Source organism: Callorhinchus milii, unplaced genomic scaffold (assembly GCF_018977255.1).
Source record: "Callorhinchus milii isolate IMCB2004 unplaced genomic scaffold, IMCB_Cmil_1.0 Scaffold7, whole genome shotgun sequence".
NCBI classification, from domain to species: Eukaryota; Metazoa; Chordata; class Chondrichthyes; order Chimaeriformes; family Callorhinchidae; genus Callorhinchus; species Callorhinchus milii.
Window position 1 is genome coordinate 24,598,931 of NW_024704748.1, and position 23,275 is coordinate 24,622,205.

General features: G+C 38.6%; 1 protein-coding gene across 4 annotated transcripts in view; it reads left to right on the top strand.

Annotated features, from left to right (window-relative positions):
* The first annotated feature begins 2,445 nt into the window (after positions 1 to 2,445).
* si:zfos-911d5.4 overlaps positions 2,446 to 23,275 on the top strand; it is a 59,518-nt gene continuing 38,688 nt past the window's right edge. For 2 of the 4 annotated variants that reach the window (XM_007903934.2, XM_007903936.2), the window contains exons 1-6: positions 2,446 to 2,516; positions 6,517 to 6,667; positions 7,865 to 7,965; positions 8,544 to 8,692; positions 15,840 to 16,068; positions 17,885 to 18,105. In XM_007903934.2, coding sequence (XP_007902125.1) covers positions 6,546 to 6,667; positions 7,865 to 7,965; positions 8,544 to 8,692; positions 15,840 to 16,068; positions 17,885 to 18,105 — 822 coding nt within the window. In that variant the 5' untranslated portion in view covers positions 2,446 to 2,516; positions 6,517 to 6,545. Of the gene's footprint in view, positions 2,517 to 2,748; positions 2,855 to 6,516; positions 6,668 to 7,864; positions 7,966 to 8,543; positions 8,693 to 15,839; positions 16,069 to 17,884; positions 18,106 to 19,182; positions 19,220 to 23,275 lie in introns of those variants that run through there. The other 2 variants (XM_042336963.1, XM_007903935.2) reach the window with 2 other exon arrangements.

The following is a 23,275-nucleotide window of genomic DNA, read 5'->3' on the forward strand; positions in this document are numbered from 1 at the left end:
TAAAGTTTGCTGAACGGAAAACGATTCTGGCATTGGTACACTGGCTGGGTAAAGAATCCAATAAAAACTGCAAGCTGCCTTCATTAAAGCATGTATATTATTTTTGTTTCTAAATGAGTTGGGCACACAGAGAGAGAGCATTGTGCCATCTTGCCCCATTGCACTTGCTCCTGTATTGAGTCGAATTGAGGAGAATTGCCGCTTTAGGCTCATTTCAAAGGCTGTGACTGTGTGCAAATTGGAGTGGGTGTGGAAAGCATATCAGAAAGCAGTCGTTCTGCCTCCTCCCCTCCCCGCCTAATCATGTCATCACCCTCCTGACCTCAGAGCTTCTCCCATGTGGTGTAAAGGTCACAATTTGCATTCCACTGTACAGCAGAATGGGCAATTATTTCAAAACCTCTTATTCTGAACGGTAAATGCTGCAAGCAGCTCATCCATAACGATATCAACAAAACAGTAACACAGGACTGCTCTGGAAACCCTTTGTTATTTTGGAAAATTAACGCAGCGGTATTTTCTGCTTGACATTATAATTGGGCAAAAGGTGCAATGTCGTTGCTTTTTTGTGTTGTGTTTGGTATTTCTTTTTCCCAGCAGATATGGTGAAATGAACACTAGAAACAATCATGATGTTGTGGCTGCTTTTGAGAGTTACTTTGCACACACAGAATTTCCCCAGATGCAGCCAACTCTCAAAGCGTGGTAATTGCGGATTTTAGTGCTCATTCACTCCAATTAGTTGGTAGCTACATCTAGCACACAACTCTGAGCACCCATTCCCCTGTTTGATAAATGTCTAACTGTATGTAGAAATTTCTTGATCGCACAAGGGGATTCAAATTCAGTTTAATTGTGGCTAGCTGAGGCACTTCACACACAAAATGGTGTAAAGCAGGAAACATTTCTAGGCAAATTAGAAATGCTTCTGAATGCTTCTGACAATGACAGCTGGCTCTCAACTTGTGAAATGTTCGCTCTTTCGAGAAAATTATTAGAATACTAAATTGACCCTGATACAGGTGAAGACATTGGTTGCAATAGATCGGTACTTACTTTTTATGTGTCTCTATCACACAAACAGTATTTATGCCTGTGGTTAGATGGAAAATTATACATCTGCAAAATGTCACTGTTATTTTGTGAAGAAAGACAGATAAACTGTTGGTTGAATGGGTTGGGAAGTGAAGTAAATAACGCAAGCTCACGCAAACTCCTATCGATAACTATGTGAGGCTAATTAGTGGCAACGCTCTCCAAGTGAACTATAATGATGAATTACCTTTCAGATATTTCTGCCACCATCTGAGACACAAAAAAGCAAGAGATTGAATTTCGAAGAGGGGTGAGGTGAGGACTTCCCTTAATGCCCCTGAAGCAGAAACAAAAGTTTTGGAAAGGACTAAAGGAAATGAACCACTTTAAAATGCAGTTGTGGACACTTATTCAATGCGTCATTCACTTGAAATCCCTTATCGACCTTCATCTAGCGAAACAAAAATGTAAATCTTTTGTTCTGTTCTTTTTTATCCTTTATCCTCTCACCTTTGGAACTGGTGTCAAAATACAACCAAGGTCATTTTTAGACCGTCTATTGTTTTTTCCAAGATACTCTGGAAAAAAAAGTGTTGTGATAGACTTGACCCCTGAGGCCCACCGCCCCAAAATACAGACTCTCAAGGGAGAATACAGAGAGTCATCGTGTCTGGATTGCACATAGTGCAAAGTTCCACAACAATTAGATCTGTGCCCATTTCTCAATCATGACTCAAAGAACTGTTCGAATTGTAAATGCGAAAAAAAATTTTGAATAGGAAGAGAAATAATCAGATTACTGCAGTTAATGTTATATAATGATACACGCAAGCACACTTGCACACATTAGCACTTTCGTAACACTTTGCAAATCTGCTTTTATAACCATGCAAGTCTTCACATCTAATCAAATTTATAACAGATCTGGATTGTGGACTAGAATCTTTAATAGGGCCCTCTCTTTAATGACTAAGTGTTTGACCAACATTTTGTTTTCATTATCATTAGAAAATGAACAGTTATTAAACTTTACAGCACATCTGTGAAGCACTATGTGAAACCCTCCCACCATGAAAGGCACTATATCAAATGCAAGGATTATTATTATCATTATTACCAGTGGCACACAAGAAAGCACTCCTTATGGAAAAAAATTGTATTGTGCAGAATTACATCTGTTTGGTCACCCTGTATAAAGGATTTGAATTTGCCTCGCAGTGCAGAAACATAGCGAATGGCTGGCAATGGCATAGCCCTTTGTTGACCAGCTGTCTGAGTGAAGCACATGTGTTGTTGACGCCAGCCCGATGGAAAGTAACAGCTGACAACTGTGTGTGTGTGTGCGTATGAGTGCGTATGTGTGTGTGTGTGTATATACGGAATCATTCCCTTGCGTTCCAGACTTTGCCAATGAATGAGTCATGATATCTGTCAGAAGCCGCATGTTTACTGTTAGCGTAAGGCATTCGTGGGCTGAAGTTGTAAGTATATTTTCTCCTGTTCTTTTCTTCATTGTTCAAACCCACCCACGCAAACGCCAAACTGTTTGTTAGTGATGCCGTGAAACATCAAGTATTGTCCGGGTGCAGAGAAAAATTTTAGGCATTTTATTGACACAAACCACTGGAAAGTCCATGAGTGCGGTGAATTCAAATTGCATGAAAATGGAAAGCAGTGCCATTTGTAATCTGAATTCAACCCTGAATTCTAGGTAACCGTCACTATGAGTGCATTGCATTATATGCTTGAGTCATTCTTACACTGTGGATTGCTTCAAACGGGGGACATGCTGTGCTTGTGTGGTGAACAACTGAACAATGTAAGAGAAAAAGAGCACATTATAAGCTCAATATTGGCATCCATTAGTGCGTATTTAACATCATTATTTACAGTTGTACGGTAATGTAACTTGAACTGAATACTAGGGATGTACAAGTAGTGAATTTAAAAAATTGATTTGGACGGATTTGTAAGTTTTGTGGTGAATTTGGATTCAGAATATTTGATCAAAATCAACAGAATGTGATCTTTGATTAGAATTCTAATTGTTGACTGTACATCTAGTGTTGACCATGATGCGTTTTACAAATTGTAAACATGGATGCTTCATGTTCAGTGAAAAATTCCTGTTAGAATTGAAATTGAAAAAGAAATATGATTTAAAAAAATAATAACCTTTGCTTTTGATGTAACCGCTTACCATGTCTTCGAGACATTTCAAAGCGCTTTACGGAATATACAGTAAAGTGAATTGACTGTAAATATTGTTTCCGAAACACGGCAGCCAATTGCACACGGCAGTGTCCCATAAACAGCTGTGGATTGAGCGACCAAATTATTGCTAAATTAGTGGAGTAGAAAGACCTTGAAACACAAAAGGATTCTAACAAAAACAGAAATCGGTATAAGCAAGGCATGAGTTTAGTTATGATGGGTTGAGACTTCTAGTGGGAGAATCTCCATAGAATAAAATAAGAAGAAAAATCACTATGGAGAGAATTGCAAGTAAAAGCCTGTATCCTGGCTCTCAGTGGTATTGTACATTGCACATCAATGAACTGGGCCAGGCTTGTTTGTTTTATGATCTTACATATAAACAATGAGAAAATACAGAAGTGATATTGATCCATGGATGGAGAGCCTTTGAGAATAAACCAGGGACAGATGAGCCAAGGAAGAAGTGTCTTGGTGACAGTAAAATGGCTTGGGTTAATCAAAGTTCATGGAAGTATATAAAATGATATCACAGTGATGAAGTGTCAATGGAAAGGGCTACTCTACACAGTAGGTGAGTCTGAGCAATCGGGTCAGTAATGTGTCGCACAAAATTGAACAATACAGTTGATCCAGGGCTTAATAAGTCTTTGATTACTATCAGTTTGAGTCAGTTGCAAAATTTGATCCAAGTGAGATAAATTTGAATGCAGAAGAAAGGTGAGGAATTGGAAAGTGCGGGATGTGCATTCACCAAAATAAGAGCAGTGAGAATTGGTTGGGATACTTCACATTTGTATGGTCTTAGAAATCAGAACATCTTGCAGCCAGTCTAGTTAGTACTGAAATTCAAATTCAATATCTGAGTAATGTTTATTTACCAACAGATTGTAGGAGAAAAACACTTAGCAGAGTGCCCTGGTTTCCAAAAATAAAGAATTCTGAAACATGATCTTTTTATCCATTTTTTTAATGAAACATTGCTCATGATTACGCATCCATGATTATTCCTTTTAAGTGCTGTATCTACCTGTTTTAGATGTTATAAATACAGTATTGTCATGAAAAATATTGATAGCTATTTTGCTAAGAGTTCTTTGCTTATTTACTTTAGTTATAGGTTATCATAGAAATGTGAATAGTTCTGGTATGATTTTGTCGGATGTTATTGAAATATATAAGTAAAATTAGGAAAAATTAAGTTAATTTTAGCTCTGACTTTCATTACTTCATGTGACAGTGTAACTGTTCCATGTGGTGTAAGGTTGTGCCATGTGAGTGTAATCTTTCTGTCTCCTAATCAGTGACTCATGTGGCGTATAAAATCAAGTGCATAAATTGTACTTTAAAGTAAAGTTGGAAATGTGACTTTTAGATTGGTGTATCCAATTTACAGGATTTCATGGATACTGTTTTTGTGATGCATGTAATCTGTTATATGGCTCATGCAATTATAGTTGCAACTAATGTGATAATACCGTGGACTATATAAAGACTTGTACAGTATGTTCAGTCTAATATAGTAATAGCGAGTGTTGCTGGAAGTTCTGAGGTTGCATTCAGTATTCTCCAAACTGCAAATGTTTGCCTCTTCCTATCAGTATTTAAGCTACACCTACAGTAGACCTTTGCTATAATTGATTTGAAAACTCGCTCTTGTACCTTATTGTATCAAAGTGACTCAGAGTGCTTGTACTAACTCTGTATTTGCAATTCATCTGGCAGAATTGAGTGGAACAAATTGTTAAACTGTTTGAAAACCTGGACATGTTTTGAACTGGTGAGAGCGACATATTACTTTACTCGTGCTTTGAAATAGGGGACACTGGTTCGGAAACTGTAATTACATCCTGACTTAATTGCTTATTCTTCCTTAAGTCGTGTAACAAAAGATCACAAAGCGTATTTGCACAGTTACTCGTGCAGTATTCATTGTGCACACTGGTCCTGGCATCCTATTCATGAGCTCAGTATAGTAAGAAACTTGTTCGAAGGCTCTCAATAGTCATACAGTGGCCTATGTTGTCAAGAGAATATATATATTCAGTGGCTGTATTTCAGAAGCACTTTGTGACAGCAAACAAACCAATTATTAAAAAGGCAAAGGTCAAGAAACTGGTTATATACTGCAGAATAGTGTCTTATATTGTATCAATATATAGTGTCTTTAATGTCACGGACTACTTCAAAAGACAGAATCGGACAATGAGTAAGGGAGGTGATGAGGTGACTGTAAGTGCTGTTAAAGTTGTAGGTTTTTAGATAAAGAGGGGACAAGACGGAGGGGTACAGAGTGGAAGACTCAGGAGAGTAGTTGCTGAAGGCTCAGACACTGATGTCCGCGAAGGAATGGTGAATTATGTGCAACAGGTTTGAGCTATCTGAGTGGAATGGGTGAGTAAAAGAGTACAGTGGGAGAAGAGCAAAGAGATAAGGAGGTGCTATGGCATGAAAGTATTTATAGGTGAGGGGGAGGAATATGAGGATGAGTGCTAACAGAAAGCCTATTATGCTTCCAATTTGATCATATGATCTGCTTGTCAACCATCATCTTGAAAACATCGACTTTTAAAAATTTCACTTTCATTATCTTGCACTAGAATCAGCTTAAATTTTAACACGACTGGTGGCAAATATGAATGATGGGTTATTTATGCACTTTGCAGCTGCATTCCCCAAACGATTTGTTATCGGTAAAGCTATATTACCTTTTGCAATGTAGCACATGTCCAGGGTAAGAATGTAAGGCACCATTCCTGCCACGATGCAGTCAAACCAATGATATCTGGGAAAAAAAACTGAGAAAATTCTATTGTACCTTGTGGTACAGTAACAGCTTATTGATCAAGTTGGAGTAGGATTGACGGCATTCTGCAGCAGTAAGGACTAAATGCAATAATGCTATTCCACATTCTTTACAGGTTGTAAAACACTATCGTGGGCAGCAATGGTCTTCAATCTAGCAAATCTAGTCGAACGCTTTGTACCAGTGTGTGATATGTGGATTGTTTTTTCTCAGTTATTTTTTCTTTTGAGTTTTTGGGGGATTCTCATTTGATACATAATCGGCTGCATAAGTGTGGGTGGCACCAGTTTGCATGCCGGAAATCACCTTGATGCATTTTTCCCACCTTCACACAGTCTTTCTTGAGAGAAACATGCTTGGCTTTTGTTATGGTTGAACTCGAGGGGACTTGCCGAGCGAAAAGGATAACCGATTACGAAAGAAAAATACAGCAGAAAGTAATGGGCTTTTCTTGACTGCAGGTTTGTTGATAGATGTGGACCTGCTCAAGATGCTGAAGTTTGAAAGTCGATTGGTACAAGTGCGTCAGGCGTGTGTACCAGCTGAATTTCCAGAAAACAAAGAGAAAATGCTTGAAATCCAATCATTTCAGAAATTCCTCCAAAAGCTAAGGTACAATGGAAAGTGTCTATGCATTAAGCCACTTAACCCAGTTACAGTTCCGGTGTGTGTTCTTTTAACTCTTTGGCAATAAAGCACAATAATAATAATCTTTGCATTTGATATAGCGCCTTATCACGTCTTCGAGATGTCTCAAAACGCTTCACAGAATATACTGTAAAGTGAATTAACAAGGAAAAAAAAAAGGGAAGGATATGAGGTAAAGGGGTATTGGTGGGTCTAAACAACAACAACTACAAATTACATTTGTATAGGGACTTTCACAACGGGAGGACATCCCAAGGCGCGGGAAAGTCATGTTGCGATCAGGAGGGGTGGAAGGCGGGGAGGGTAGGTGTAGGAGGATGACCGAAGGCGCAATCGAAGAGGAGGCTCTTGAGACCGATGGCTATCACGAGAGCCGTCACAGGTGTGATGGGCCGAATGGCCTTCTACTGGGGAACTCCCACATACAGAGGTTCCCCCACAGGGAAGGAGAGGAAGTTGGTGTTCTGGCCACCCTAATCTGCACTCAAGCAGGGGTAAGGTGTCCACCCAACAGTATACAAGCAGTGTTTTATGGTGTGTATTTGTATTATTCCTGATACTGAATAGATTCTCGACTGCAACTTATTTGTTGGACCGAGTTTTGTTTTCCATTCCTGCTTCAGGCCCATCATGCACCATAACTGTGGCTAACAGAATAAATAGGTGACCCACTCCCAGGTCTCTGCGATTCGCCAGAGTGGCCTGAGGTGGATTATGCTCCAATCTACCTCTTTCTCTCTCTCTATGAGGAATGCATGGTTTCTGCTCACCGATTGCACCTCCAGGATTGAAAACTGCTGTGACTGCTTTGAGAATCACAGGCATAAACTCTTGCCCTATCAATAACACATCATCATTCCATACCACAGTTAATTAGCTATGTCATCACACTGTCTGTCAATATTGTAGTTGTTCATAATAAAGAATTTGAACAAGGTGTAAGGAGATTATTCAGCTCATTCATCCTTGTCTTCAAAGTTCTGTTTCTGGATTCAGTCTGAATTTTATTTGTTCAATCAGGTGTTGTCCCAATTCCCTTCTGAATGCTTGAAAATAAGCCACGATTGTTCCATAAATCAACTGTTCTCAACAGTGAAATAATTCTTTAAATTATGTTTGGAGGCGTTAATAGGAAATATGTTTTCATTTTGTTTCTTAAAGGTTGCTGAGTGGGCTGGCAAAAGAAGCAGTTTTCTACAACCTCCGAGTTCCAGACCAGTTTCAGAAATCCAAAGAGGAAATCAATGTGGTTGTTCTCACAGGTATGAGTTGTAGTTTTAAATCTCATCTTAACTTTTGGGTTCCACGTAATAATCCTTGCATTTGCATTTGATATAGATAGCGCCTTAACACATCTTCGAGATGTCTCAAAGCGATTCACAAGATATACTGTAGAATGAACTGACTGTGTATTTTGTGGGCGAAACACGGCAGCCAATTGCACACATGGCACACTCTGCTACAATGTTCAACCGTTCATCTGTATATACAGAATTTGATGCAGACAACATTGGTTTCCTCTCTAACATCTTACCGTCCTCTGGGCAATAGCAGCCACTGGAGCCTTACATCTGACAACAATGCCAAATGTGGATAACCTCAAAACTTTACCAGGGTTGATTTCATTAAAGCAAATAAATAACTATTGTTCTGGAAAATTATAATTTAAAAAGAAAAGAAAAAAAAATCAATATGCTTTTTAATTGCCCAATTTTGAGTAGACATTTTGTATACACCATGTGTAGTGGAGCATCCCCAATTCTGTTTCAGTTGAGCAAATAACTTTCATTGTTTCATGCTCTTATAATCTATTCCGTTGACTTCACTGGTGATATTTTAGGACAAGGAGTGTTCTGTCTGGATCTGAGGAATTGGCGGGGTAAGGTATCCATGCAGGATGACTTTTGGCTGCTAGAATCACCAGAGAGCTCAGAAATGATCAAAAACACTTCAGTCAAACAATTTGCTGATCCCGTCCAGAGAATTAAGGTAAGGATTTGTGTAGCACTGTCACAGAAGGTATGTAACATTGTTTTTGTGTTGCCTGTTTGAATGCATTTTAATGCTTCAGTGATAGACTTGTTCACGTCTATAAATTATTTCCCAAGTCCCTACTGTCCATTTTGAAAGGTGGGGCAACTTTTTTAAGACCTTTTTCACATTGGCTGAAGAATTTATCAATTTGGCAAATCTCAAATGGTCTAAAATGCTATGTAAATGGAGTGCTTATTCTCAGTGTTATTAAGTATTATTCTTAGTATCAAGATGCATGAGCTGAAAACTTGTAGGACTACTTGGGTCAGGGTGATAATGGTTTGCTTAGACATGATAGCTACCCAAGAGTTAAGATAATCTGCTCAGGACAGAAGGAAACTGATGTGATTTGTGATTTTACTGGAGCGATACTAAAAGTGCAAATAAGACTGTTGTCAATCATAAAACTACATTATCATTGGGCAAATCAAATAATATTAGCACCTGTCTTTAAAAGTGTCTTGCACTTCATTAATAAGCTTCAACAACTAGTTAAACACAGATCAACTAAAAGGCACTTTCAGTGCCTCGACATTCAGATCACAACTGCAGTATTCAAATCACCACTAAGATCATTTTTCTCTCAAAGCATTCGAGCACCTGCTTTATTACCATGCCCATTTATTTTTGTATAAATTTGTTAGTTATACCTGTATATCTTTCAATTCTCGTTGCTCTTTTCCTTCATTTTTCAATGTATTTTTCTCTTTTTATTATGCTATCTCCTTTGGCCCTCTGTTTCACCTCAAGCAAGCTGGAGATCTTGAGCTCAATTTTTGGAATGTCAGCACATTTCACAATAACTTATTGCCAGGCAGAAAATAGACTTGACATCAACGTTCATGTAGGAAGTGTTAATGCCTAGTTGCATTCTCCGATATGGATTTAACACGCCAGTAATTGCTTAATGGTAATGGATTGAAATTCCTATTGAACCAATTATTAAGGGGTAGGTCCAACTAAGATATGGGTGCATTTAAATTGGGTAAGGCACCATAAGTCTTTATGCCACGTATATTATAATATGCTTGACCAGGCTTTGCATTAAGTGTGTGCATTTACTGTTGCTTTCCTTGTATATTAAAAAAAATGTCATGCGTAAAAATAAGCGTTTAGATCTTGCATCATGAACTAATATTAATAACTTTTACCAACATTGCCGGCTTGTGCAATATGCCTTACAAATCCATTTAAATTATATCACATTTCTAGTGTTCTCAATGGACTCAGTGTAACGCTTGTGACTGTGACATTTTTGCACAGAATTAAATTAATTTCTTTGACATGGAAAGCTACTTTTTATGAATATATTTGTGAAAGTAGGATCTAGGGAACAGAATAGGGACAGAATAGGGCATCACTTGCGCAAATTAAAATCTTAAAATGTAAAAAACAGGCTGGTCAATTACAAATAGAGAGTTGCAGGGCACGTAGCAGAATATTTCACACCTTAACAAGGGTGTCTCTTAACAACAAACAAAACAGTAGCAATGTACAGTCAACTGCAAATACCTGAGGTCACCATGAGAATCTCATTCTGTTGACCTAAAAAGAGAAGAATTCTCTTAAGTGATCAATAAATAGAATTTTTAAATCCGAAGTCGCTGATTCTGAGAGAAGATTTTTTCTTTTCTGCTGAAGAAAGAATCACAAATGAGGACTGTAGATACTGTACCAATTTATTTAATAAATGGTCATTTTAAATTACTGTGCGCTGCAGCGTTTGCCTACAAAAAAATCACCACACACTTTACAGTAAATCCTGCAAAGAGCTTTGAGATGTCCTCCTGACATGAAGGGCTCTATAGCAAATGCAGGGATTATTATTATTATCATCATTAATACAACAACAAATTATCTTTTATAGCACCATTCACATTGGGTTGATGTCCCAAGGTGCTGGACAGTTGAGGATTTTCACCTGATTTGGGAGAGGTAGGGACTAAGGGAAGCGGGAGGAATGACCGATAATAATAAAATTAATAATTATAAGACTTTCTTTTAACCATCTATCAGCTCATAGGATAATTTCACCAATTTACTTTTAATAGCTTATCAGTGCTAACATATACTAACCAAAGCTTGCCTTCTACTGGATTATGTGGACTGAAAGTTCAGGACTGTCATTTATACACTTATTCAATGCATAAGAATTGTTTATTCCCCTTTCGGGACAATACCACTGACATCTATCATGTAGTTTTGAGCATTCTGCTGACTGTAATCTTAGAAGTACAGGTAGTTCATTTGAAACCTTCTGCAATATTGAAGCATTTCATTTCAGTCAAATTATATGACAGCCTGGACAGGCAAACTCCTATAAAGCGTAGAGAATACTTAGGCGAATAGTTTTGGCCACCACTCAATTTGAGAATTTTTTAATAAGCATTAGATGCTCTCTCTCTCTCCTTCCCTCCCGGATTAACTGGGCTGAGGATACTGACAAGCATTTTTGTTTCAGCGGTTGATGAAGTAGTTAAGAGGTAGTGTTGCTGTGGTTACCGTGTTTATACACTGGGGAGGATAAAGAGCCCTGATCGATATCGCAATAATATTCTGGTACATATGCGTATGCTGTTATTTGAGGTGCTGCATGTGACTGAAAATCCTTCAGTACAAAAGTGCTGCCCCTTTTAATGTAGCTATTTAATTTTTTAATGTTCAATATTTAAATGAGGCGAAAGCTAATTTTTGAAGCCTAAGTCTCCATGGTTGAGCAGGAGGGCCATTGGAACTACTTGTTCTTTTTTAACCGAGCAAAGCTCTTCATCTCGATTGCGATAATAATGCTTGTTGAAGAAGACAAGTGTCTCAACACAGCTGTCAGACTCAAGTCATGTCCTCTGGATAGGTATAATTGTTTCTCTAGAATGAAGCTAAATGCTGACAAATGCTAGGGTTTAGGCTTTTGGAAGTACTTCATAATTTAGATCTGTGAGTATCTCAAACCCTTACCTATCCATTCCTTTTGTTTAAAGCTTCTCAGTTGCTTGTATTTTTAATGAATTTTGCTAATTGTGTGCAATACGGGGAAGTAATTATTCCAGATGTGCTGTCAAGTAAACATTGTCTCTGTCAAAATGAAACCTAATTTCAGGCTCCTATCTAAAGATCATTAGTTTCGTTATTACCTTTTACTAAAATGAATGTAATATTGGTGTGCTTATGTAACTTTGGGTTCTTGACGACCACTTTGGATCAAAATGCGCTTGTTCATTCCCACATTTTAAAGGCATCAAAGGGCACTTTTCGGACAAGAATTTTAGCCCGTAGATTTGATTTTGAATCACTCTTGCTAAAGTTCATCATCCAATTACTCCATTAGTTTCAGGAATAATAGTTGGAATTTCACATGGCATTTGTAAACTAACTTGTCTCTTTAACTTGTTAAGACATGATTTACCTCTTCTGGAATTTAAATAGTTGCCTTGCCTAATCATATTATTTTTTCCAATAGTGAGCATTCTGAAGGATTATTTGTGTCTGAGCATTCCATTGCTGTAAAAAAAATGAAATGCACTGCCACACAGTCGCAACAACATTAATACACTGAACTATGAAGCATTTACATGGCTCTGTCTGGAGGCTACATTGTGGTGTTTAAGGAAATTTCCAGAAAAGTTCAGGCATAATTTAATTGCCGGTGGAATTTTCAAATCTGTTTCAGCCAAGGGGTAAAGCAATAAAACTGTTCTTTGGCACAAGTTTATTAGGCTCTTACATTCCATTCTCCTGGACAACAATCCCCAAAAATAAAATTGGTAATTTACTGATTGTGGGACATTGCTGTAAGAAAATTGATTGCTGTGTTTAGTCTGGAACATATAATAGTCCACTGACTGTGTCATTAAAGCACTGACTTACATAACATTAAAAGGTGCTATATCAAATGCAAGGATGATGATTGTTATGAGAACTCTCAATTTTGGTTAATAATTTTCAAATGGTCAAATTTTCTACAGAGGCAATATCCTGCTAGTCAAAATAGTGTTAATTGGGGGATTTAATTTGATTTAATTTGATGAATTTAATTAATGAAATTAATTTCATGAATTTAATTTAATGAATTTCATTTAAATAATGGAGATAGTTTGTGGGGCACTGCTGTGCGCAATTGGCTGCCGCGTTTCACCCACAAAATATACAATTCACTTTACAGTATATTCTGTGAAGAGCTTTGAGATATCTCAAAGATGTGATAAGGTGCTGCATCAAATACAAAGATTAGTATTATCATTATTATATTTGTGGATCTGGAAAGTGTAAAATAGTTTGTCAAGTCCTTCCCCAGCTCTAATACCTTGATACTATTGATTTTTGCAAGCTGTAACATGACCCCTTAAGTTCGACGGCTGCAATGTGTTTTCCGAGTAATGTTTATGAACTAAAATTAAACTGAAATCAAATACTGCATGCATGTCGCTTCTCAGGACAGTGTTATTGCTTCTAAGAGAAATTGCAAGAGATAACTGTTGCTTGGAAGAATCCCAGAAAGGTTCCGTCTACAGCTGCCTTTATCCTTGTGAGAGCCACGTGCTATGACCTGATCCCCATTCCCATCACGTGAACAGTTATTTTTATGGTTGTTGATCTGAAACAACTTACTTCACCACTTGCTGGGGAGACAAATGAAATCTTTTCCTACAAACGATTGCCATGAAGCTTCTCAGCAGAGCAGGACTAAACACGCTGAAGGAGGCATTCTGTTTCTAAGATGTAAATATTTTCCATTACTTATTAGTGAGCACTAAAAGGACTTGCTAATAATAAGCTTCCTTTCTGTTGGTCGGTAGGTTAGTCGGTCAGGCACTTTGCCTGAATGGTATCAGTCTAATGGAATATTGAGTGTAGGTAAAATGAGGTTACAATGACAGCAGCAGTCCTATGCTGGAGATTTGTTTGATCACTGAGAGAACTAGTAAAAGAAACTGGAAAGTGGTACTGTTGTGCGATTAGCTTCATTATGTGCACGCGATAATCTATCTGTTTGCAGGTCACAATGTGGGCGGAAGTGGGGAAACAGATTGAGAAGGGATATAATGAAATGCATGTCCAGCGCGGCATCTTTGAGGCAAGCACCTTCGATAACCTGGTTTATGCTGCCTGAAGCAATTCAGAGCAGGGAGCTATAGTTCTCTCTCTTGCACTCATCTGGGCCTAATGTGAGCTTTGTGCATGTACAGATTTTGCGAGGGGCAGAGTAGTGGAAATTCAATTGTGAGAGTGTTAAAATGGATCGTGAAATAAACTCTTCATCTGAACCAATCTTGTAAATTGAGAAGAGGGAGGCTTAAAGAAAGGAAATGGTAGCTGCCAAAGGCACCCTAGTGAGGTGACCGGTCAAGATCCTCACTGAAGTGCTGTCATTGAAAGGGAGATAGAAAATATAGGTTGCTTTCTCCTCTGATTCTTGGCCCCCAGTTGTTATAATGAGCCAGGCTTTCCGAAACTTTAAATGAATAAGAGCTCAGAGAAGTGGAGCATGTTTTCTATGAACTTGAATATTTTTAATACACTTTTTGGTTGGGCCGAGTGGCCTGTTTCCATGCCGTACATTTTTTGAAAATCTTTGTAAATTGGTGACAAAATCTTTCTTTATCACAAAGCCTGAAGTGGGATTAACAGCGCAACCCCTATTAATGAGTAGAATAATGTATAGGTCTTCACGAGCTCCATTGTTTTCAGTAAGTGGCAAGTATTGCTTCAGTGACCCAGCCAAATGTATCAAATATCTATTAATTTAGCAGATGTGGATTTGAATAATATAGAGAGGATGCACAACATGGAAGCACAACTGCAGAAATAAAAGGTGAACCATCAAAAGACTTTGAATTATCACAAGGTTGGTTTAGATGAAGAGAAGGTCCTTTGGCCCATCTGACCTCATCCCTCCAGAATACCATCTCTACCGTCCTCTCAATACAGCTTAATAAAGTCCAAAACGATTTGACATAGGGTTCCCAAATAAACTAACATATTGGGAGAAACCTCCCTCTTAAATATAGAAAGTTCCTTTGCATTCAGAGTCCAGATAACAATCATCGAAGCATATTGTTTGATGCAGAATATCGTAAAGTTCAAGATAAGATCAAGTACCGAAAATTCAACAATGTTATTAATGGTGCACTGCATAGGCTTTGCTTCTTTGACAGAAAAATTTAATCACATTGGCATTATGTTGACAGGTTATATTATAAACTGATTTCGGGGACATAGGAAATCAGACCTTCTTTGGAAAATCTGTGTTAGTGGATTAGACAACAGCACTTCATTTTTACTTATGGGATATATGCTCAAACCAGGCACATACGCATACAAAGGCTTCTTACTGTGATCAAAACGCAAAATACTGCAGATGCTGGAAATCTGAAAAAAAACAGAAGTGGCTGGGAACACTCAGCAGGTCAGGCAGCATCTATGGAGAAAGGAAAGTGAGTCAACGTTTTGGATCCACGACCCTTCGTCGGAACTGATTGAAATTCTGACAAAGGGTCATGGACCCGAAATGTTGAATCACTTTCCTTTCTTCATAGATGCTGCCTGACCTGCTGAGTGTTCCCAGCCACTTCTGTTTTTGTTTTATTCTGTGATGCCTGTTATGTCTGAGTGAAATACCTGGACTTTCTGTATACCATTTCCAGTAGAACAGGACGCACAACTGCAAAACTGTGAATCCTTAGACTCCAACAACAACAACAACAAAATGCAACAACAACAAAAACTTGGATTTATATAGCGCCCTTCTGGGAACTTGAACTATATTTTTTGATTGGACCGAGTGGGCTGTTTCCATGCTGTACATTCTTTGTAAATCTTTGTAAATTGGTTGCAAAATCTTTCTTCATCACAAAGCCTAAAGCATGCTTAATTCTTATTAATAAGTAGAAGCTCGAAGCCATGTACCTGGCTTCTCTAACTTCACCATGGGGTGGAGAGGGAAGGGAGTAAGTCAATCAGGTACCATTCAACCCATTCAATATGAAAAATATCACTTAATAATAATCCTTGCATTTGATACATGAATCTCAAATTCTGCCTCTTTTTTTCTCTTTTTTTCATTCTCTGCCCCACCATTATTCACTCGCCTCTTATTCTACCGCAGACCAAAACATCCAATTTGTGGAATCACCTGATGAAAAATGGTGTGTGTCTCCGCCAGACTGTCTTCTTTCCGCGAGTGGTCTTTCTGAATCCCAGCTCTGAACTGGACCCAGAACTGCTACAGATAAATGAGGTCATAGCTCCGTGCAATGTGGAATCCTTTCTTTGTTCTTTTAAAGAAGGCTACATGAAATGGATCGCTGATATTATCACACCGCATTGGCTGTCTGGTGAGTACGGACACAGCTTTTTATGCAGTATTTTTACAGAATATACCAGTCACACACGTTTAGTTGAAGAATCATGGTTGGAGCGCTCACCTCGTAAGCGAGAGACCTGGGTTCGATTCCCGGCAGAGCGAAACGTTGGGCAAGTTTCTTTGCTCCGCACGCCTCAGTTTACGCTCACAAACTAGAGTTTCCTAATTCTTTTAGGAACCACAGAAACCCGACCTCAAAGCTAAGGCTGAATTCAACAATTCAGCCAATTCTAGGTCCCCCTAAATGCTACGTATACCCCAGTGGAATTTCTCCACAATTGTGTAAATAATAATAATCCTTGCATTTATATAGAGCTTTATCATGTTTTCAAGTCATCTCAAAGGGTTTCACAGGATATATTGTAAAGTGTAGTGACTGTGTACTTATGTGGACGAAACCCTGAAATGGCAGATCTCCTTAGGAGGAAATGTGACTGATCACTTTGAAGTCACCTCCGTAAATGTATGGACAAATTAGAGATGACTTGATGTTGGAAGCCCAGCTCTTGACTATTTGAAAGTCCTGTATGCTTTTGCAAAGGAGTCTGGTTTAGCAGGAATGAAGGATTTGAATTAGGATTATTAGTGATAAATCTCTAACATTTGCAGTAATACATTTCACATAGTTAACTTTATTCGGATGCTGTTCAAGAGACTGTACTGATTTACTTTTGATAAATGTGTCTTCCTCTAAATTCCAATCGCCATTGGCTAATCAGGGAAGCCCAATAGATACCCATACCCACTGTGAATACAGTATATTACCTTCTCTAAACCAGTCTCTCCTATTTTCAATTGGAAATTTCATCAGGAACTAATTAATTCTCTCTTCTCTTCGCAAGCCAGTGATTCTTGCTGGGATACAGTTCCACAGATACCACAGCAACACTAGGCTCCCTCAATCTAGAATCTTTCAACAGATATTTTGAAGCACTTGTTTCGATATTATGCTCTCTGTACTGTTAGAAAATGATTCAAACCTCCCTACTGATGCTCTAGACGTGAATTAGTACATGGGAAATTACAATTGTGATGGTGTTAATAAAAATCACATTACCTTGCTTGAAATGAGTCGGCAGTGTACACAAATGTATAAATAAGATGCATACGGTGCTCAGTTTGCCTCATAGTCATTGAAAAAACGTGAGATGTGCCAGATTTCATTGCACAAAATGCCACGATAGAAGTTTAAATACTGGAGACAGCTGCTGCATTAAAGTAAATGGACTCCCAGTTGCAGCACCACCCGCATTATAACATGCTTTTATTTGGCTCTCAAACAACTAGAGTGTGCTACAGAAGGAAATGGGGGTGGGCTGTTACATTTTGCGGGGCGTTATTCACAGGTTTTCAAATTGTCGAGAAAAACATCAATCGGGTTACAGATGGGGGATTGTGTAATGTTAAAAAAAAGAACATTTCCCCACGTTTTGTGTTTCTCTGATCAAAAAGAGGTACGGTGAAAAGGCAGGGCATTGAGATTGAAAGTTTTCCCAAAGATCTAATAAATCAATGGGCTGAATAGCCTCCTCCTGTTCCTGCTCCCCTATGCTTCCTGCGTTTCTGTCCCTCCACCTTGCCCCTTCCTTCCCCATCTTCAGGTCGCGCCTGAAGACCTTCCTGTTCGACCACGCCAACGTCACCTCCCCCTCCCCCCGGCTCGTGTCATGTGCCACCAACGTCAAGTGATCTGGGACACTACCCTTCGTGAGGGGCACTGTGTAAATGCAAGTTGTTGTTGTAGTTGTTGATTGATGTTGATTTTTGCTTTCTAAATGTGCCTTCAGGTCACTTATCATTTCGGCATATCTGTGATTTGAAAGAGGTACTCGGCAGGATTGGTACCTGGGATCTTTTGGACCTGAATGGTGGGCAGAGGTTGATAGGCGACTACCTTGGCTGTCAACACATAGCTTTGAATCGAGAGGAGGCAGACGAACTTGAATTTTCACACCACAGAAATTTGTCTGCAGGATACCTCTGGGCTCTGCTAGGCTTTTCACCCCAGGTAGGCTCAACGTAATATTACTGGTCTTAAGGCAAAATACTGCAGATGCTGGAAATCTGAAATAAAAACAGAAGTCGCTGGGAACACTCAGCAGGTCAGGCAGCATCTATGGAGAGAGGGAAGTGAGTTAACGTTTCAGTTCTAACGAAAGGTCATTGACTTGAAACGTTAACTCACTTTCCTCTCTCCATAGATGAAGCCTGATCCACGGAGTGTTCCCAGCGACTTCTGTTTTTATTTTATGTTATTGCTGGTCTTGTTTGTTTTATTCCTGGTCTTGTTTGTTTTATTCCTGTCATAAAAATGAACTGCAGGTCAAAGCATGAACGAAGCAGTAATTGAGGGATTGTGTTAAATGTATTATATTGGAGGCTGTAAACTATACCACAATAATAATAATAATAATAATCCTTGCATTTGATATAGCGCTTTTCACGTCGGGAGGACGTCCCAAAGCGCTTCACAGTACACACTGTAAAGTGAATTGACTGTATATTTGTGGGCGAACGCAGCAGCCAATTGCGCACAGCAATGTCCCACAAACAGTCGTAGATTGAAAATGACCAATTTAATTATTGTTTTTGGTTTTGGAGGGATTATTATTAGGCTCTGTGTGGAGTAAGGAAACTTGCCCAAGGTTTCGCCCTCTGCCTGGAATTGAACTCAGGTCTCTCACTTGCAAAGCGAGTGCTCTAACCACTGAGCTACAGGACTCCAGACAATGAGTTTCATAAGAAGCTTGAGCATTGAAAGTTGGAGATTGAGCCAGATTCTTGTCCATCCTTTGAAAGTTTTATTGAATGATATTTATCAACACCATTTAAAGGCCTTTTCCATGTCTCTAAATCTAATGATTCTGTGTTTACATATTTTAAACCACAGAGAATACTAAACCACAAATGAATGAATCTTGAATTCTGCAGTTTTTTTTAATTTGCATGTTGAATAGTTCCAAATATTTCGATCTTGGGAAAGAAAAAGGGTGTGCTCATTACAAATGTCCCAGTTTAAACTGTGCTATTTATACATTGTTTTGCTGATATTAATTTGCTCATCTCTTTTGAAATCTGTCAACAGTTTGCAATAGAATGAACAAAGCTCCTTGTACCATTAAATGCAGTTTGCTTTGTGGAACACGCAATTTGCATCTTTCCAATGAAAGCACAAACGTTCACAAGGCCTGATTTGCATTAACTGTTCGGAAACAATGGAGGTGTATACCTCTCTATCAGCTGATGTGATGCTATGGGAGCTCTTGGTTTGCACAAGGTTGATGGCAAATAATGTCCCGATTAGAAGCAGCGACTCAAACAAAAAATGCACAAGATTGTTTCTTTTACCTATGCTTAGCAAACTGTGTATCAGGTTGCTAAATATAGATGGTGCACTTGGATTACATACGCTTCGCTGTGAATAGTTACGTCTATGGCACTTCTTCGACATCTGTGTAACGAAGATCGTATTCTTCTATCAGTTGCTGCAAAATGCGTTGGAATTACAAAAGAACTACAAAATGCACTGATGCTGGTTGATGTACCTGCTGTTGATTTAGTGTTCGTTAAGATGTGTATGTTTTCTCCGTATTTCCATCCTAGCCCCACCAAGTTTATCCAGTGTGAATGTTTCCATTTTCCCTATTGACCATTTTTATAGTCATTTTGAGGCGGCCTTGCATTGTGCTACCAAATCCCCAATTCCGAGGTCTCTTTTGCTGGATAGAAACTTTACAAATTAACTTCACCGCAGTCATCAAACGGGCAAGCATTTGAATCCTAATCTGTTTTTAAATCAAAGTTAGTGTGTCTGCACCACAAAGTAACATGAATGAAATGTAAATGTTAATTTTCGCCCACACAATATAGTCAATTCACTTTACAATATATTCTGTGAAGCGCTTTGAGACGTCTCAAAGACGTGATAAGGCGCTATATCAAATGCAAGGATTATTATTTATTTTTATTATTTACTTTATAGAATATTATGGCGTGTTCTCTTACCATAGCTACCGGAATATAGGTTTAAATAACTAGTTCATCAAGCTGCGTGGCATTCTCATAAGTTTAAATATCCTGTTCCTCCAATTTAGCTATCGTTTTTCGTTTAGCAATCAATAATGCATTTATTGCTGTGAAGTCACATTCCTGGGATAAGCAAAAGCTCTGTCTCTTGCACTGCCTACTGTGCTAAAGTGGTTCAGATGACAGCCTTGCAGTCAGGTGCTCAGGGCAACACTGTATTTTGCCATGAAGTACTACCATGGTATGTCTTGAGGACATGTCATAGATGACTATGAGAGATATCACTGTTTGTGAGGCTGATGTCACTCATGAGTAGCGGTCAGCTGCATAGATAGAGATATTTATAATATCTCATCGCTGGTTGATATATATCGTATTTAGACTAGATGTCTAAACAAATAAATGTACTGTGTTGTAGTAAATAATTATGCAGAATCCTATTTTGTGTTCTGCAAGACACTTCAAAAAGACTCCTCACGTCAGTCAATCAGTGCAATGCCATAATATACCGGCAGTATTATGGTACTCTATAGAGTTCTCTGAACTTGCAGTCTGAGTTGATACTCAGTCTTGAGGGAAACATTGCATTGATGGAGGTGCCATTCTTTGGATGAGATGTTAAATGTTAATAACAGACCAGCCAGGCAGGAACTGGAGGAGCAGAGACTCTTCTCACTCAGCTCCTATTAACCCTGTTGGTCAAAGCTGGTATGGTGGTCCTAGCTGGACAAGAAGCGGAAAGCTTGCCAGACAGTGCTCCCAATAGGAAGCTACGCAATTTTAGCTGAGTAAACTCCAGCTGTACCCCCAACACACATTCGGGGGTCACCAAGCCTTGGCTCTCGCCAACCTGTGCTTAATACGCATTGGGATTAGGTCAGCAGGGTGCTTGCTTGTGGGGAATGAGTGCCATTCTATTCCTGACACATGGGAATTTCCATATGTAGGTGGAATGCATATGGTTTGGATACTCTTAAGCCTGGCTATGGGTTTCCTCTTGAGTCAGGCACCCAGCTGACCAAAAAAAAAAAAATGTTGACACAAGAAGAATTTAGATGTGTACTTGAACTAAAACAAAGTTTTGCTTGAAAACAAAGCTGCTGTTTTACACAGGCATTGGTTGCAGCAGTAATAAATTACATACAAGTGCTGCAGAACAATAGCCAAAAAACCTGCTAGTCATCCATTTAATACATTTACAAGAAATCAATATCAATACTTAATGCAATGCTGGTGAAAAATGAGGAAAGGCACAGAAAGCATAATAAACCTGAAATGAAGGGCCGTGCAGTGCTCCACTTTTAAGCGAAAAACTAGCTGTCTATATTTTCATGTACATAGATATTTCAGAGGTGATAGGTTTTTGAAGGAATTTTTATTTGCTCATATAAATTGTTGTAGGGTGCAATCTACATGTTGCATTTAATTCCATATTCATACCTACTCTTTGCATTCCATTTTGTTTAAATCGTACAGTCCAATTTTCCTTGAAAAAAATAACTTCACATATATGCATATATATGTACACAAAAAAAGGATATTGTTCACCTAAACCTTGCTCTGTTTGATGTAATTTTGTAAACCATTCCTGCTTCATTTGATGTTACAGGGCATGGCAAAATTCAAGGGTCATAATTGCAGCAATCAGTACTGTAAAGACGACTTACTCCTTATGTGTGAGAGATATGAAGTCGAATAGCAGAACCTGATAGGGGAAATTTAGAATCAATAAAAACGAAAAACTTCTGTGTTATCAAACTTGAGTGGGAAGATGTCAAATATTTAAGATACCATTGAGATTTCCTGTTGGATTTCACATCTTTGGCCATTGCACCAGCCTGGCACACTCAGTTGCATGCTCATCTCTGAGTCAGAAGGTTGTGGGACCAAGCCCCATGTTGGGACTTTGAGCTAACTATCCAGTGCAGCGCTGGGGGAATTGCTGGGTTGTTGGTGATCCCTTCCTTTGGACGAAACATTAAACCAAGGTCCTGTCTGTTTGTTCAGAAGAACGTTAAAGACCCCATGGTACTATTCATAAACAAGGGATTTTCTCCCGGAGTTCTGGCCAACATTCCCCCTGAGATAAAAGAAAAAAAAAATGATCATTCACTTCATGGCTGATAGTAGGACTTAGTTGTGCACAAATTGTGCACTAGGTTTGCCTACAAATGACAACACTTTACAACAAATCTTTTGACTCACTTTGAGACATCCTCCTGATGTGAAAGGTGCTGTATCAAATGAAAAGATTATTGCTATTATTTTACATCCCTTCTCTTGCCTCCAAAAGACCTGGTTTGCGGCGATGATAAGGTACATCTTGTCGTTGCTAAACTTAAATTACAGACATTTATACAATTTCAAATTATCTTCAGGCAGTGACAAAAGCATTAAGGTACGGTTTACATACATACTTTGTGGATTTGTCCTACATTTTAGCCTGTGCCCTGCATTTTACATCTTGGTAAACATGCTCATTCAGCAAAATACATGTCAATCTATAAGAGCTTTTTCACAAAAAAAGAAAGATGTGTGATAATGTTTCCTTACTGCAGCTACTGAATCGTTTTCTCGTGTTTTCCCCAAGTGTGCAGCATCCGTAGGAGCAGCATTTGAAAGTTCATGCAAATGTTTCATTATTCCTCACCTACTTAGCTGCCAGACACATTGGTGAGCCGTTTCTTTACTCGCACTATAAGCTATAACTTTGCTGCCCTCCAGCAATGAATTGACCTCATTCCATTACCTGACCTGACCATGCTCTAGTAAAGACTTGACCATGCTCTCCTTATACACACTGACGATACTCCATGACAGGCCTTGTGGCACTTTGTTAAAATCTGATACTTTTCCCACAATAAGATCTTACTACTAAATGACCCTCAACACATTTACACACCTCGATCCCTCTGTCATACTTCGAGTCTCCAAAAATCTATGCTGTCTGATTGACAGTCTTCTTGAGGTTTGCCCGTTTGATGCACCGCATCCTGACACTTTGGAACTCAAAGCGCTCTATTTCGTGTATAAAAGAATCCTTTTTAAAGAATTAAAGGTGCCGAAAAAAAATTTCTTGATGCAATAGGCACTTTTAAAAAAATCACAAATGTGGCACGACACAATTTAGAAATACTGAATCCAGACAGTTT